Raw genomic sequence first — 15,509 nt, forward strand, 5'->3', positions numbered from 1 at the left:
ACAAAGCCACCCTTTCTAACTTCTGGCTACATTGCCCAGAGGTCATTGCCCACATTCCTGTTAACTTGCTTGTGTCTCCCTACTAAGCCTGTGTAGAATGAGAATGGGAGATTTCTCGCGCTGTTGGCCACTGGAATCCCCAAACCTGGCAGCCAGAAAACAGAAGCAATTCTCCTCTTGGAGACTGGCCATCGCCAAGTGATTTTTTTCCTTTGTTGCATCACAGTATTCCTAGAAGAAACACAGTCTGGTGCTTAGAGATGTTACCCAGGGTCACACAGTGGGAAGAGATGCATCCAGGTCATCAGCTTTAAATTCTGTATGCTTAGCTCCCTGCTCCGTCAGGACTTTAACCCAAGAGGCAAAGTCAACCAGGGATGATTCAAAGTGATTTGTTTTAAGGACTAGACCTTGTGTCACGGTAGGAACTGCTTAAATGCTCTATGTAAGTCTGTTGCTTCTTTGTGTGCTACCGAAGCCTACAGTCCACCCAACATGTAACTGGCAAGGGAATCTGGACATGAGGTAAACTCAAAGAGAAACCGGAGCCACAGGGATGAGCTGGAGCACACCATAGCATGCTGGGAGCCATGTTGGCATCTACCCATCCCCAACTTCCAGGAGCGACAGGCCACTTTGTCGGGAGCAAACACACCTCAGCCCAGCATGGCAGATGCTGAAGGAAGGCTGGTCAGATCTGCAGGGATTGCCACCCCACACCAACCAGGTGAGGCAACAAAGAAATGTCAGTGGCCCAGCTGTCATAGACCCAATGCCCTGAACTGACCTTCCTGGCTTAAAAAAAAAAAAAAGTAACACTGTACTCCCACAACCCAAATCCTGAGAACAACTTTACAGAGTACCTATAGTTCCCATTAGCTAAATAGATACCATGTAAACTTACTTCGTTCCCTTCTCTAGGTGGTTTTGTGGTGTTGGTGTTGGTGTTTTGTTGAGACATGTGCTCGCTATGTGACCTGCTAGCTGCCTGCCTCAGCCTCTGAGTGCCGCTGGGATTAAAGGCATGTGCCTCCACGCCCAGCTTCCCCTTCATAGTTTCTTTACTCTTACACGTTAAAACAAGATTTCTACCAGGTGGTGGTGCACACCATTAATTCCACCACTCTGGAGGCAGAGGCAGGTGGATCTCTGTGAGTTCAAGGCCAGCCTAGTTCATAGAATGAGTTCCAGGACTGCCAGGGATACACAGAGAAATGCTTTCTCAAAAAACAAAAACAAAAACAAAACAAAACTGTAAACGTATCATTTATTTGCCTGAATTAGTTGTGGTCCCTGAGGCCTACTGCCTCCATCTGCTAACCTAGGCCTAGTCCTGGAAGCTTCTAGCCTCCATACAATCTAACCTAGGCCTAGAATGTTTTCAGCCTCTGAGACTTACTCTGAATAAACTCACCCTTTCTTGTCTGTTCTGAGCTCTGGCCTGGTTGGCTCAACTCAGCTGTTCTGGCTCAAATATCTCTCCAACTTGACTGATTCAATCTGGCTTCTCTCTGCTTCTCACTGAATTGCTGTGCTTGGCCTTAAACTAACTCTAGCAATCTGTTCTAATCTTCTGGATCCTTCTCATTCTCTGTCTCATCTGTCTTCACCTGAGTCTGGCTTGTTCTCTCTTCAACTTCTCTCTGAAAAACTCTCCTGGTAAAAACTGCCTCTGAGTTCCACGAACCAAACTGCCACAAACTCAACTCACTCTCAACCGGAAATGCCTGAACAGAACTGACTACCACTTGGAGATCTGCAAGCCTCTGTCTCCTGAGTGCTGGGATGAAAAGCATATCCCATCACGCCTGGACCTAAGCTTTTTTTCTTTTTTTAACCTGATACTTGCTCTATACCAGGCTGGCCTTGAACTCAGATCTGCTTGCCTCTGTCTCCTGGCACTAAGCATGTGCCTGTATTCCAGCCAGATCACACAGACCTAGGCCCTTGGATGTGATCTCTTGCCGGGGCAGCCATGTTCTGAATTAACATTCCTCTGCAACAACAAACAAGCTTTCCTCTTCCTGACACCCAATGTTTATACCATTGAGACAGTGTCTTAATGATGTGTTAATCTCCTCAGTAACTAAGTCCATGAGCAGCTGCTTCCCATAATAATTCTGAAAGGGGCAGGATTTGACCTAGGTCGGTTTTCTTATGTTTGGTTTTTCTAGGGACCCCTGCCCCCAGGGAAACTGTAGTTGCAGTTTGGTTCAGCTGAATAGCCTGAAGCAAACAAGACCCCTCAGTGTCCTCCAGAACCCGGACTTCATCAAAAGGCGCCAAACTGAGATTCTGGCATGTTGACCATTTGGAGGGATGTAAGAGAATGTGACAGGCACTGATTTTTTTTCCCCCTACACACAAGACATTCCCTTTCTGAAGCATGTGCCTCGGTTTCTTTCTGAGGCAGCAGCTCTTCCTCCAATTTTAGGAAAGTAGCTATCTCCTTTCTGTCCCAGAAGTTAACAAGTCCTGAGCCAGTGAGTCCACATCACCCACGGCCACAGCAGTGGGTGGAAACGGGTGAGGGGTTCTCGGCAGCCACATCTGAGGCAGCCAGTGAGGCTCACTCTGGATCTCCGATTTGAGCTGCTTCTGGGGCTTGAACCTAGAAAGGTCAGCCTGCCTGAGCATGGAGCTAACCCCCAGGGGGCTCATCCTGAAGCCAGCTTCCCCTTAGAATTCACAGTTGCGGTTGCTCACTCATGTTTTCTTACCTGAGGATCCGCAGCATGTTAATAAGCCAAGAACTTAACACACTTCTCCAAGCACCTGCTGCACAACCCACTAATAACATTTCCTAAAGGCGGAACACATTGTTGAGTACTTTACATGGCAGATACATTTAAGCCCCGAAGCATCCGTATGATATAGATGTTGTCAGTCACCCCCCACTTTGAAAGGATGAACTGACACCAGACTAAAAGCAAGACATTACAAGTTCAGATATATGCCAAGTGGTGAATTCATAATTACGGCTCTGCATACCAAACCCATGGTCACTTCCGGCTCTGGTGTTTTGAATTCTTATCTATTTAACTCTATAACCTGTTCTCAAAACCAGAATGACTTTCATTATGTGCAAAATAATGTGTTGGCCTGATGGAAGATAAGGAGATTAATAGTCTGTTTCCTGCCTCTGGTGGCTTACGATTACTAGAGGGATGTGCGCCCACAAACAATTGCTACCTTCGTCTGTTTTATCATAGCTGAGACTGATACCTGACAGATAACTTAAGGGAGAAAGAATTTCTTCTGCTCACAATTTCACCCTACCACGGTGAGAAGTGGGTAATGGAACAACCCATATCGTGGTGAACAGAAGGCAGAGCTAAGGGATACAGGAAGGTGCCAAGGTACTGCCAAGCCCCCTAGAGATCTACATCCTCCAATTCACCCCCACCCAATGGTCACCACCTCTCAACCACACCATCGTATTTGTGATGGTTAGTGATGTCAACTTGAAAGAGTCTATACCACACTGAGAACTGGGCTTCTGGGTGTGTCGATGGGGGTTTGTCTCAGTGCCTTATGGGGAGCTCACTGGACATGGCCATTCAGACACAGATTATGGCCCATTGAAAGTCTTTATTCCAGCTGATGGGACTGTGCTAAGGTATTGGGGACCCAAGTGTAGCCCTGTGCATTTAGAGTAGGGAGTTTCTGAAGGTAAAAATCTCATCCTGGTGTCTCTCTTGGCAGCTGCTGAGGAGGTTTTGTGCAAGCAAGCATTTAACTGCAGCTAAGATAAGCAGTTAGCTATAGAGGGGGTTTCTGAACAAACAGACAGTTTAACAGAAGATAAGTTATCTGGGACACTCTGACCTCCAGTACCTGGAATAGAGTTGAGTAATTTTTCACCAGTTTATCAATTTGATCAAGGAGATCAAATTGTAGTTAGACCTTGTAGCAAGGTTATAAGACAGAGGAACCACTGAGCAATCTTGTCCAGTTACAATGTTAACTGATGTGGGAAGATCCATCTTATTTGTGAATGAAGCTGTTTCCTAGTCATGAGACCCTAACTTGTATAAACTAGAGTGAGCTGAGTAACAGCAGGCATTTAGGGCTCTTTGCTTCTGAACTGTGGTTACAATGTAGCCAGCTTCCTCAAGCTTCTGTCCTGTGCCACCCTTGCCAGGATGAACTGTAACTTAAAACTGTGGGCCCGAGTAAACATTTTGACCTTTAAGTTGTCTGTAGAGGAATATTAATTCAGAACAACATGGCTGTTCTGGCAAGAGATCATATCCAAAAATCTTCTAGGTCTGGATCACTGGTTGGAATACAAACATTCTTTTAATCCAGGAGACAGAAGCAAACAGATCTGAATTCAAGTCCAGCCTGGTATAGATCAAATATCAGGTAAAGGAAAGCTTAGATCCAGGGATGGTGGTGCACGCCTTTAATCCCAATCGAAGGTAGTTAGTTTGTAGAAGAAAGCACCAATGTTTGAAAGTGATGTCTAATTGAGTGCCAGAAAAGGTGATGAATCAGAGAAGATTTGACAGACTAGGATATGCCCAACTCTCATGAGAAGAGAGAGGAAAGGGAAGCTACTTAAAGAGGCAGTTTTACAGAGAGAAGAGGCAGTTTTACCAGGACAGTAATAGGGAGATGGGTTGCAGAGAGAGAACTCAGGTGAAGATGGAATGAGCCAGAAAATGAGAAGAAGCTAGAAGATTAGAGCAGATTGCTGAGTTAGTCTGAGACCAAGCAGAGCAATTCTGGGCCAAGAGAGAAGCCAGATTAAATAAGTCAGCTGGGAGAGGAGTTTGGGCCAGAATAGCTGAGTTGAAACAGCCAGCCCAGAGCTCAGAAAGATCAAGTAAGGGTGAGCTTATTAAGCAGTGAGTCTCAGACGCTGAAAATATTCTAGGCCTAGGTTAGATTGTATGGAGGCTAGAAGCTTCCAGGACTAGGCCTAGGTTAGCAGAAGGAAGCAGAAAGCCTCCCAGACAATAACTGAGGCAGGAGAATAAAAGTTGCTTTTACAGTTATCTTTCATATTTTACCACAACAGGAAAAGAAACTAAGATAATATTATAAATCCATCCCATGATCAATGCATAGATTAAGTCAGAGTGCCCACAACCCAGTCACTTCCAAACAGCACATCAGCTGGCCAGGAAGCCCCTAGCTCATGAGTTTCCATGAGGCGTTTCTATATTCAAATTAGAACAGCTGTGGAGCACCAGGTAAGAGGTCTCTCACCTCCAACCTCTAATCTGCCTCTGCTGCTCAGCAGTGGCGACAAGGTAAGAACATCACATGTACTCAGTTGTAGGCAGTTCCCCCAAACCAACTGGCAAAGGCCATCTTACTTCTGCAGCCACAGTAGGCTTTCAGTCCTAACGTAGTTACTCGCAAGGTAACTCCTTCCTCTTAGGGAGATGCTAAGACCCGAGTCACAACAACTTTGTTCAGATTGGGCATGTGTCCTAGTTTGCTTTCTGTCACTGTGACAAGCAGGGCGAGAAGCAAGCCTGGAGAGGAAGGGATTTAATTTGGCTTCTACATCTCTATCACAGTCCATCACTAAGTGAAGCCAAGGCAGGAACTCATACAGGGCAGGAACCTGAAGGCAGGAAACAAAGCAGAAGCCATGAGGAAATTCTGCTTACTGGCTTGCTCCCCATGGCTTGCTCGGTTTGCTTTCCACCGCCTGCCCAAGGGTAGTACTACTTCCAGGGGACTAGTCCCTCCAATATCAATCATTAATTAAGAAAATGTCCCCACAGGCCAATCTAATGGAGGCATTTTTTTTTTCAAGTGAGGTTCCCTCTTCCTCAATGACTCTAGTTTGTGTCAAGTTGACAAATGACTGGCACAGATGACACTTTCTCATATTTCAAAACCTAAGTTTGGAGTTCCAGAAAAAAAATAGTGAACTAGGTAGAAGGACCTCTCCCCATAACCTTACACATGCTTGGCCAAGACTCTACCACTGAGCTATGGCCCCAGCACTAAATCACTATACCGTGACTATTTTTCAGTTTCTTTCTAAAGATTTATTTATTTTTATTATTTGTGCACATATATGTGTATTTGTATCTGTATTTGTATGGGAGTGCCCCCAGCCAGGAGCTTTAGTTACAGCCACTGTGAGCTGCCTGAAGTGAGTTCTGAGAGCCTGAGTTCGGTCTTCAGGAAAGGCAGCAAGTGCTCTTTACCCTGAGCATCTTCAGTTCCCTCTCTGTGTTGGCCTTTGATTTCAAAACTCTTCCTCTCCCAAAGGCCCACTAAACTGTCATCAGTCACTTTTGATCTCCCTGCCTCTTCCTTGGTCTGTTAGCCCAAGATGAAGGACTGATTGAAGTCATATGAAAATGTTTCACACTTTTCAGTGTAAACTCTAGAAAGTAAATTCCTGGCAGTATTTATCTGACCCCTATATTCCGGCTATCATACAGAGTTGATAAGACAAGCAATGCTTGTGAGTGCAGCTCAGTGGCTTCTCACCCATGAGACTTAAGTTTCAAAGTTTCTGTTGATCCTAGGAGGTCAAAGATGAAGTCTGGTGGCTGAGTCTAAAGGTCGAACCCAGGAGCAGCTGGTAAAGACCTGCCTACCTTGGGGATCCTCAGCATCCATGCAGGCTTGGCACCACTCGTCTGTTAGACCTTCCTTGAGGCCTTCTAAGTTTCTTTGGGACAAGGGACAGACATGAAAGTTGCTAGGGGAAAGGAAATGCTAAACATGGATTAAATTGATAATGGTAGCATAAACCTATCAGGATATGAAATGAGTCAGCTCAGTCTCGTTTCTAATGTGAGTGAAGAAAGACAATAAAAGCTTCATGAGTACAGAAAAGAGAGCACGTGGTTCTCCCTCTACTTGGACCCTGTACCTCTCCATCCTTCAAGTTCCAGCTCAAGCAGCAGCATCTTCAGAAGCCCACATGAGGCCACTCACCTGCTGGGCATCTTGTAGGGATGCCCCCATTGAGCCTGGAAACTCGCGTTCTGTCAAAGTGGTAACTGAGCATTTGTTATCTCCGTGGCTCCCCCGGGAGATTTTGAGCTCTCTTAAAGTGAGGGCTGAGCTCTTTCCCAGCATAGCATCCGTAGGGTCCAGCACATTGGTGGCATGAATGAGAATGGTTGCCATAGGCTCATGCATTTGGATGCCTGGCCCCTAGTCAGGAGAGGTTTCTGGGAAGGATTAGGAGATGTGTGGAGTAGGTACGGCATCAATAACTGTAACACGGGCTACTTGTGGTGCTTCCTTTTTGTTTTTCCCCCGTACACTTTTAAGTTTTGTTGTTGTTGTTGTTGTTGTTCTGTATAGGTATTATCTTGAAAAAAAAATGTATGGGGCTGGAGAGATAGCTGAGCGGATGTCACTTGAGGTGGGCTTTGAGGGTTCAAAAGCACATGCCAGGCCTCAGTCTCTCTCTCTGTCTGTCTGTCTGTCTGTCTGTCTGTCTGTCTGTCTGTCTGTCTCTCTCTCTCTCTCTCTCTCTCTCTCTCTCTCTCTCTTTCTCTCTCTCTCCCCACCCCCTGTAGGTCAAAACATATTTGTCTGTGTGATGTCACACTTCCTGCCATGATGACAATAGGCTAGCTCTCTGAAACTGTAAACAAGCCCCCAATTAAATTCTTTGTTTTATAAGTGTTGCCTTGATCACACTGTCTTTTCACAGCAATATACCAACAACTATGACAGCATACTACCTGGTATTCAATGAATACTTATCAGCAGCTTGAATGAATCAGTGATCAATCATTAGGAGACAATGAAATTTGAGTTGAGGTTCCCTCTTACCAAATAATTCATTTTCACTATGTGGCAACATAGCAACAGTTTGGGATTTGTGAGATAGTATGTCAGACTGGGCCTTCTAAACTCTTTGCATACATAAACTCACTTAATATCTTCAATCTTCTATGATTTCTAAGTCCTATAAAGTCAATATCACAATTCACCCCGTCCTATAGATAAATGTCTGAAAACACAGAAATTAAATTACTTATTTGAAGGCAAGCAGTCAGAGACAGACTGGGATTTAACCTATGGCAAGGTGTTTCCATAGGCTTCACTTTTCACAAGGAACTATTTTTGTTACTATGTATAATCTATTGATGTGTCTCTCATAAGCAGCAAAAGTTTTAACAATGAACCATTCGGTTACTATATATAATTCTGTATCCTTTCTCAAGCAACCTCTGACAGAGAGGCTATAGAAGAAATGAAGCAATTCAGTTGCTTTTTTTGTTTTTTCTTTTTCTTTTTTTAAATTTTTTATTAATTTATTCTTGTTACATCTCAATGGTTATCCCATCCCTTGTATCCTCCCATTCTTCCCTCCCTCCCATTTTCCCCTTATTCCCCTCCCCTATGACTGTTCCTGAGGGGGATTTCCTCCCCCTGTATATGCTCATAGGGTATCAAGTCTCTTCTTAGTAACCTGTTATCCTTCCTCTGAGTGCTACCAGGTCTCCCCCTCCAGGGGACATGGTCAAATATGAGGCACCAGAGTACGTGTGAAAGTCATACCCCACTCTCCACTCAACTGTGGAGAATGTTCTGCCCACTGGCTAGATCTGGGTAGGGGTTTAAAGTTTACGACCTGTATTGCCCTTGGCTGGTGCCTTAGTTTGAGCAAGACCCCTGGGCCCAAATCTGTCTATCATAATGTTCCACTTGTAGGTTTCTAGGACCCTCTGGATCCTTCTACTTTGCTTTTCTCCCATGCTTCTCTCATCTAGAGTCCCATTAGGATGTCCTCCCCTCTGTCCCAGTTTGCTTTTTTGTTGTTGTTGTTTTTTCGAGACAGGGTTTCTTTGTGTAGCCTTTGTGTGTCCTGGACTCACTTTGTAAACCAGGCTGGCCTCAAACTCACAGCAATCTGCCTGCCTCTGCCTCCTGAGTGCTGGGATTAAAGGCGTGCGCCACCACACCTGGCGTCCATGCTTTCTTTATTTGGGCAACCTCTAGAATTAAAAGAGTTTTTCAGCTGATAAGCAGATCAGACAGTGATTAAACATGAATTTTGTTCTACTGCCAGTAGATAAAATGTTGCATCTAGGTCACCCCATGTCCTATCAAATGCAGTACAAAGTAGGGAGGGTAGATGTAGAGGCAGAAAGTAATGTTAGGCCAACAGAGTCACCCAAGAAAGACCAGGGTAACCTAAGGGAAGCCTTGGCTCCTATAGACTGTAAGCAACACGAGGGCAAGGGATTCTGCCCGTTATGCTCCCTGAGAGCTAGAAAAGTACCTGGCACAGAGTAAGTAATAAATAATTAGTGGGTGAATGAGTATTATTAAGTTGGGCTGCTTTGCCACCTACAGCAGGCAGGAAAGCTGACTGTGAGTTCATCAGAGCAGAAGAGCTGTCCCTGCCCCTCACCTACTGCAGAATTCAGGAGCATGGATCCTGTACTTTACCTCAGTAGCATAATAATGCTGGCCCTGGATGTGGGGGTTGCTAGTAAGCCGACCCTCAGGCCCTTGGCACCTGTGACAAGCAGGAAAGCTGGTCCTGGTGGGGTCATGAGAGCAGGAGAGCTGTCCCTGCCCCTCACCTGCTAGACCAAGGCCCTTCACCTTACCTGGGCAGCACAGTAGACCTGACCCTGGTGGTAGGGAAAGTGGGTGAGCAGGTCCCAAGGGTGAGAGTGCCCCGGGGTATGAGTAGGGGAGAGCCTGGCCCTGTCAATTGTCTGCTGTGTAGACAAGAGAGGTGCCCTCCCCTCCCTTGCCCCTTTTGACCTATGGCAAGTGGGAGAGCTGGTCCTGAGGTCCTGAGAGTGGGAGAACTGGCCTTTTCCCTCACCGGCTGCAACAATCAGGAGAGTATACCCTGTACCTCACCTGGACCACAGGGTAGAGCTGGCTTTCATTGTAGAGGTTTCTGGTGAGCTAGCCCTGAAGTCAGGAGATCGGGAAAGCAGGCTCTGCACCTCAACTGGGCAGCACAGTAGAGCTGCTCCTAATGATGTGGGCACAGATCAGCCAGCCCTGCAGGCATGAGAGCAAGAGAGCTGGCTTTGCCCCTTGCTGGCTGCAGCATTGGGTAGGCCAGCCAGGGCAGGGCAGAAGAGCACACCCTGTTAGTGTGGGTGGTGTGGGCACAGGAAAGCTGGTGGGCTGACTAGCTCAGGTACCTCTCAGGCCTATATCCAGGGCTTTGAATTGGCCCTGCATCTACATAAAGGGGCGGGTCCTACAGATCCCAAACCACAGGATCTCCATGACACAGGACAACAATTGGATATCTATCTGAAGAGTCCAGTGAGGTGTTAGTGTAGATAGTGTAACAGAAACCAGAGGCCTCATACTAGACCAATTAGTCATTGCAGTGAACATTGGCGCACAAAGAAGTGTAGACAAAAGGGTACACTGTGGGACACACTGTGACACACTACAGCTTCCACTTTTCTCTCTGGGGTGGGGGAAGCTTGCAAGGGCAGAGAGTGGGTACAAAGGAAGAGGGAGATGAGTGGGATTGGGGCGCATGATGTAAAATTCACAAAAAACCAATAATAAGTAAAAGAGGGAGGCAGAGCAGAGCTAGATGGATCCCTACAGTGACCCAAAGCTGAAGGAAAATAAGACAATGGTAACGATGGATGCTTTCACGATGGCTGCTATGCAACAACATCATCATCATCATCACTACTACAATTTTTACTATTTTCCTTCACATCTAAGCATTTTTTTTTTATGACTTAAGACAGTTTTGGTTTGGGTTTTGGTTTTGGTTTTTCAAGACAGGGTTTCTCTGTGTAGCCTTGGCCGTCCTGGACTTGCTTTATAGACCAGGCTGGCCTTGAACTCACAGCAATCCATCTGCCTCTGCCTCACAAGTGCTGGGATTAAAGGCGTGTACCAACACACTCGGATCTTAAGACAGTACTGTTAAGCCATTTACCTCTTCCTATGCACCAACAAAAAAATCCCGGATTTGGAAGTTCATCAGAACACAAGTGCTATCGGAATGCCCCAGGGAAATGCTACCGTATTGACAGTTGTTCACCCAAAACAGAAGACCTGCTCTGTGTAAATTTTGACAGACAAGTTGCACAGCAAACAAAAAACATGGTCACAGTTCCCATGGAAATCCTTTGAAAGACACATAGCAATAAAGAAAAGACAGTAAAAAACACAGGAACAACTTTTTTAAAATGGTCATATAGCAACAGTTGTAGAGTTCCTTCCTTTCTTTCTTTCTTTTTTTTTTTTTTTTTTTTTAGGTTTTCGAGACAGAGTTTCTCTGTGTAGCCTTGGCTGTCCTGGACTCACTTTGTAGACCAGGATGGCCTCGAACTCACAAAGATCCGCCTGCCTCTGCCTCCCGAGTGCTGGGATTAAAGGTGTGCGCCACTATGCCCAGCCCTAGAGTTCCTTTCTTAAAGAGGGCTTGAGTTAAATTGGGGTTCCTCAGGCATCTGCGTCACGGTATTTAGAGACAGTGCTGTGGAAGTCCAGGCAGGAGGCAGCCCCGCTAAGTTCTCACTAACAACTTCCATCTCTCTGACTTAAAATAGCCAGATTTCATCCTATGGCGGCATAAAGGCACACTCGTCTTTCCTTTCTATTGAGAACTAACAGATCTAGTCTCAATGGAAGTGAAGATCCAATTTGGGGGGGGTCCTTGTTTGAAAAATAATAGCCAGTAATGAGAAAGAGACCAGGAGAAGTGGACTTAAGGTAAATGCCCAAAGCCCTAAAAGATCTGGGAAGTAGCAAGCATTAGCATTATGGAGGAGCCAGAGATAGCTGAGAGGCTCAGAGAATGAGGCTGCTCTTCTAGAGGACCAAGGTACAATTCCCAGCACCCATGTGAGATAACTCACAACCACGTGTGTGTTCCAGCTCCCGAAGGGTCCAATACCCTTTCCTTTCTTCCAGGGAGCACCTCCACCCATGTCACTCACACACACACACACACACACACACACACACACACACACACACAAAATAGATTTTTAAAAAGAATCATTGAGTAATGGTATTCCAAGGCTCTGTACATGTATGTATAGAACTGCAATAAAACTGGTCTTAAAGTAATGTATTTATAAACATGTTATATAATTGTGTTGAATTGTAACATATGTAACAGATATTTTATAAATTTAAATTATATATACCATTAAATTATATATATTAAATATTTTTAAATTAAAATTTCCTTGTCATACTGGTTGAATTATTCATGAACAATGGATTTTTAGATTTTTGTCAACAGAGGACTCAGTCTTGACTGCACTGTTTGCTGGCTAAGTGACCATGGGCGCACTGTTTAACTGCTCAGGATTTCACAATCTCTTTTGAAAAAAAAAAAAATGGAAATAATGTCCTCTACCTTCTAAGCTCTTCAGAAGGATCTTGTGAGAGCTGAATGTAAATTATACATTTATGTACTTACAGTGGTAGCACACATCCTTAATCCCAGCACTCCAGAGGTAGAGGCAGAGGCAGGGGGATCCCTTGAGCTCTGTAAGTTACGTGATTAGTCACCCATCACGGACTTGGCAAAGGGTCCCTCTGCATGGTCACTCATCTGCCTTCTCCACAGGTAAAAAGGAAGACAGGCGAGTCTCTACCTCACGAATCTTGTAGAAATGCTGGTAGTGACCAGGCTACTTCCTTGTCTGGGTATGAGATTTTGTTGGAAGTTAATAAATTAACAGGCCTCTTACTGCTTCACCAGAGTGACAGAGGTGTGAGATTCCTGGATGGCAGACAGAGACAGCTGTCAGTTACTCATTTCCTGCAGACATCCTGAGCTGTTTGCTTTAGCCTGTGGAGTCCTGCAAAGGGGGGCGGGGGGCGGTGGGGGGGAACACCCAAGTGTGGGACAGGTGCAGGGAGTCTTTACAGCAGCCCCCCCCCCCCAGAGAACTGAGCTTGGGAACTCTGGTGTTTGTTTTGTTAGCCTTCCAGACACTATGGAACACCCGTGGAAGTCAGAGGACAGCCTGGGGCAGTGGGTCCCCTCCTTCCACTGTGTAGGCTATAGAGAGTGAACCCAGGCCATCAGGCTAGGGGGCCACCTTTCCCTGCTGAGCTGTCTAGCCGGCCCCTTCAGTACTCTTCTCTGCTTCATAAAAAGCAGAAACCACATAGTTCTTTGTCCTAGAAGAAGGCACGACTTCATATCAAGGCTGCAGGTGACAAACACTACAACTTGAAGGAATAGCTTTCAGGGTTGAATTCTTGGCATACATAGCCAGGAACGTGCAGGAACACCAGAGGCTTATGGGGGACTGCCTGTAGTAGCATTCTGTATCCACAAAGCAGGGAGAATTAGCACAAATGACTCATGGCTGTGAGGATTGGGGGCGGGAGAGGTCATACATACTAACATCCTGGAGACGAGAACACTTCAAATAAGTTAGCAATAGCAGGCATGAAAGTGAGGAGGAAAAGGAACGCTATGGTGCTGCCAGTCAGCACAGCAAGGGATGGAGAACAGATTCTGGGTGATGTTGGTGAGTTGCTGGGGATGCAACACTAGCATACTCCTAGTAGGTGATACTTGCTGAAATTTTACTCTGTACATCAATGCTTGAATGCCGTTGCATGTGCTTTTTCCGTTTAGTAGCGATGTGCAGAGCCAGGCATGCAGCTCAGTGAATGCCCTGGGTTCAGTCCCCAGCACTGAAGAAAAACCAAAACCAAAGCTACAATTTTCCCTATTTCACAGATTAAAAACAAACAAACAAACAAAAAAAAACCCAAACTAAACAAATCCCTAAGGCATTCAAGGAAGTTATATTCCCCTAAGTTAAACTATAAAGAAATCAGGAAAAGATTTTAGACTTCATGTATTTGCTGCAATGATCGGATGCAAAGATGTTTAGCAAAATGGTTATAAATTTGGGGGGCGGGGAGGGGTCCTCTTTGTCCTTACTTCCCTTAGTGTGCCCTGAGGGTCTGGTTTGACCACTAGGCACCTTTAAGTGAACTTTGCTTTCTACTATAGTCTAGGCCAGCATGTCCCTGACATTGGACTGTAAAAGTCATGTAGAATTCCCGCCTCACCTACTCAGGTCAGAAGATGTGTTAGCATTCTGCTTCAGCCCGCCTACTTGTGATGTCATCACTTATCTGCCACGGGGGCATGGCCCTGCCCAGGGCCATATAAAAGACAGACCCTCCACATGGTGTCTCTCTCTCTACCCTTTCTCTCTCTCTCTACCCCTTCTACTTAATCTACCCTTTTACTTTCTCTCTCTGTCCCTCTTCTTCTCTCTCTCTCTCTGGGGTACCCTTTCCCCCTTTCCTTCTCCCCCCCCCATGCTCACTTAACAAACCTCATATAATACAATATCTATTGCCTGGCATCTTATTTATCTTATCTTATTTTCTTTTTATTAATTGTAACAAGATGGAAAATGAACATATGGCTTGCTACCAATTTATTAAATATGGGATGTGTTGGCTAATTTTATGTCAACTTGACACAAACTAGAGTCATTTGGGAAAAAGATTCTTATTTGAGGAGATACTTCCATAATATTGGCATCTAGGCAAGTCTGTGGGACATTTTCCTGATTAATGATTGATGTGGGAGGGACCAGACAAGTGTGGACTATGCCACCCATGGGCATGTGGGCCTGCGCTGTGTAAGAAGGCAGGCTGAGAAAGCAATGGGGAACACACCAGTAAGCAGCGTTCCTCCATGGCCCCTGCATCAGTTCCTGCCCCCAGGTTCCTGCTTTGAGTTCCTACCCTAACTCCCCTCCATCATGGACTGTGATCAGAACATGTAAACTGAAATAAACCCATTCCTTCACGAGTTGCTTTTGGTCATAGTGTTTATCACAGCAATGGATGGCAAACTAAGACAGCCACCAACTAATATAGGAGTCTATAAAAGTCTCTCCTACTACGATAGCCAAAGCCACCTACATACTCAATACAATCTCTATTAAAAATCCTAAGGAATAAATAGGGGAAAAAAATCCTAAAGTGCAAACACTCAAAGTGAACTTGAAAAAAAAAAAAACAAAGCTATAGAGTTTCTGGCTTCAAAATATATTGCAAAGCTACAGTAATCAAAACAGCACAGCACAGCCATAAACGCAGACATGAAGAGCAGTAGAACACAACAGAGAGATAAAAAAGAAACCCTCATCAAAACAGTCAAATTCTCTGTAGCAACAGAACACAGTGTTGGAGGCGAAAACTCCCTCCTCCACAGCGGTGCTGGGAAAACCATCTCTCCTCACCCAAAAGAATGAATTTGAACTCATACTGTATAACATGTGTAAAAATTTACTCAAAGTCATTGGCAACTAAATGTAGGACCTAAAACCATAAAAGTAGAAGAAAGCAGGGAACCACTAGATTTGGCAAGGATATCTTGGAAAAGACACTAGCAGCACAGGTAACAAAAGCAAAAATAAATAAATAAGTAGCATTGCACTTAAGAATATGTGTGTAGAGGAGTGCTTGATTCCAGCTTGAGGGTCAGAGTTTGAACCTGGGAAATCACACAGTGGAAGGAGAGAATTGAGTCCCACAGGCTGTCACATAAACTCCACACATGC

At 45.2% G+C, this 15,509-nt stretch overlaps 1 protein-coding gene across 1 annotated transcript in view; it reads left to right on the forward strand.

Moving 5' to 3' along the window:
• Nucleotides 1-334: 334 nt before the first annotated feature.
• CPM (carboxypeptidase M) overlaps nt 335-15,509 on the forward strand; it is an 81,617-nt gene continuing 66,442 nt past the window's right edge. The window contains exon 1 of the mRNA XM_084759420.1: nt 335-727. Within this exon, the coding sequence (XP_084615546.1) occupies nt 674-727 (54 nt within the window). The 5' untranslated portion in view covers nt 335-673. The remainder of the gene's footprint in view (nt 728-15,509) is intronic.

The sequence above is a fragment of the Acomys minous genome, assembly GCF_964271855.1.
Source record: "Acomys minous genome assembly, chromosome: 15".
NCBI lineage: Eukaryota > Metazoa > Chordata > Mammalia > Rodentia > Muridae > Acomys > Acomys minous.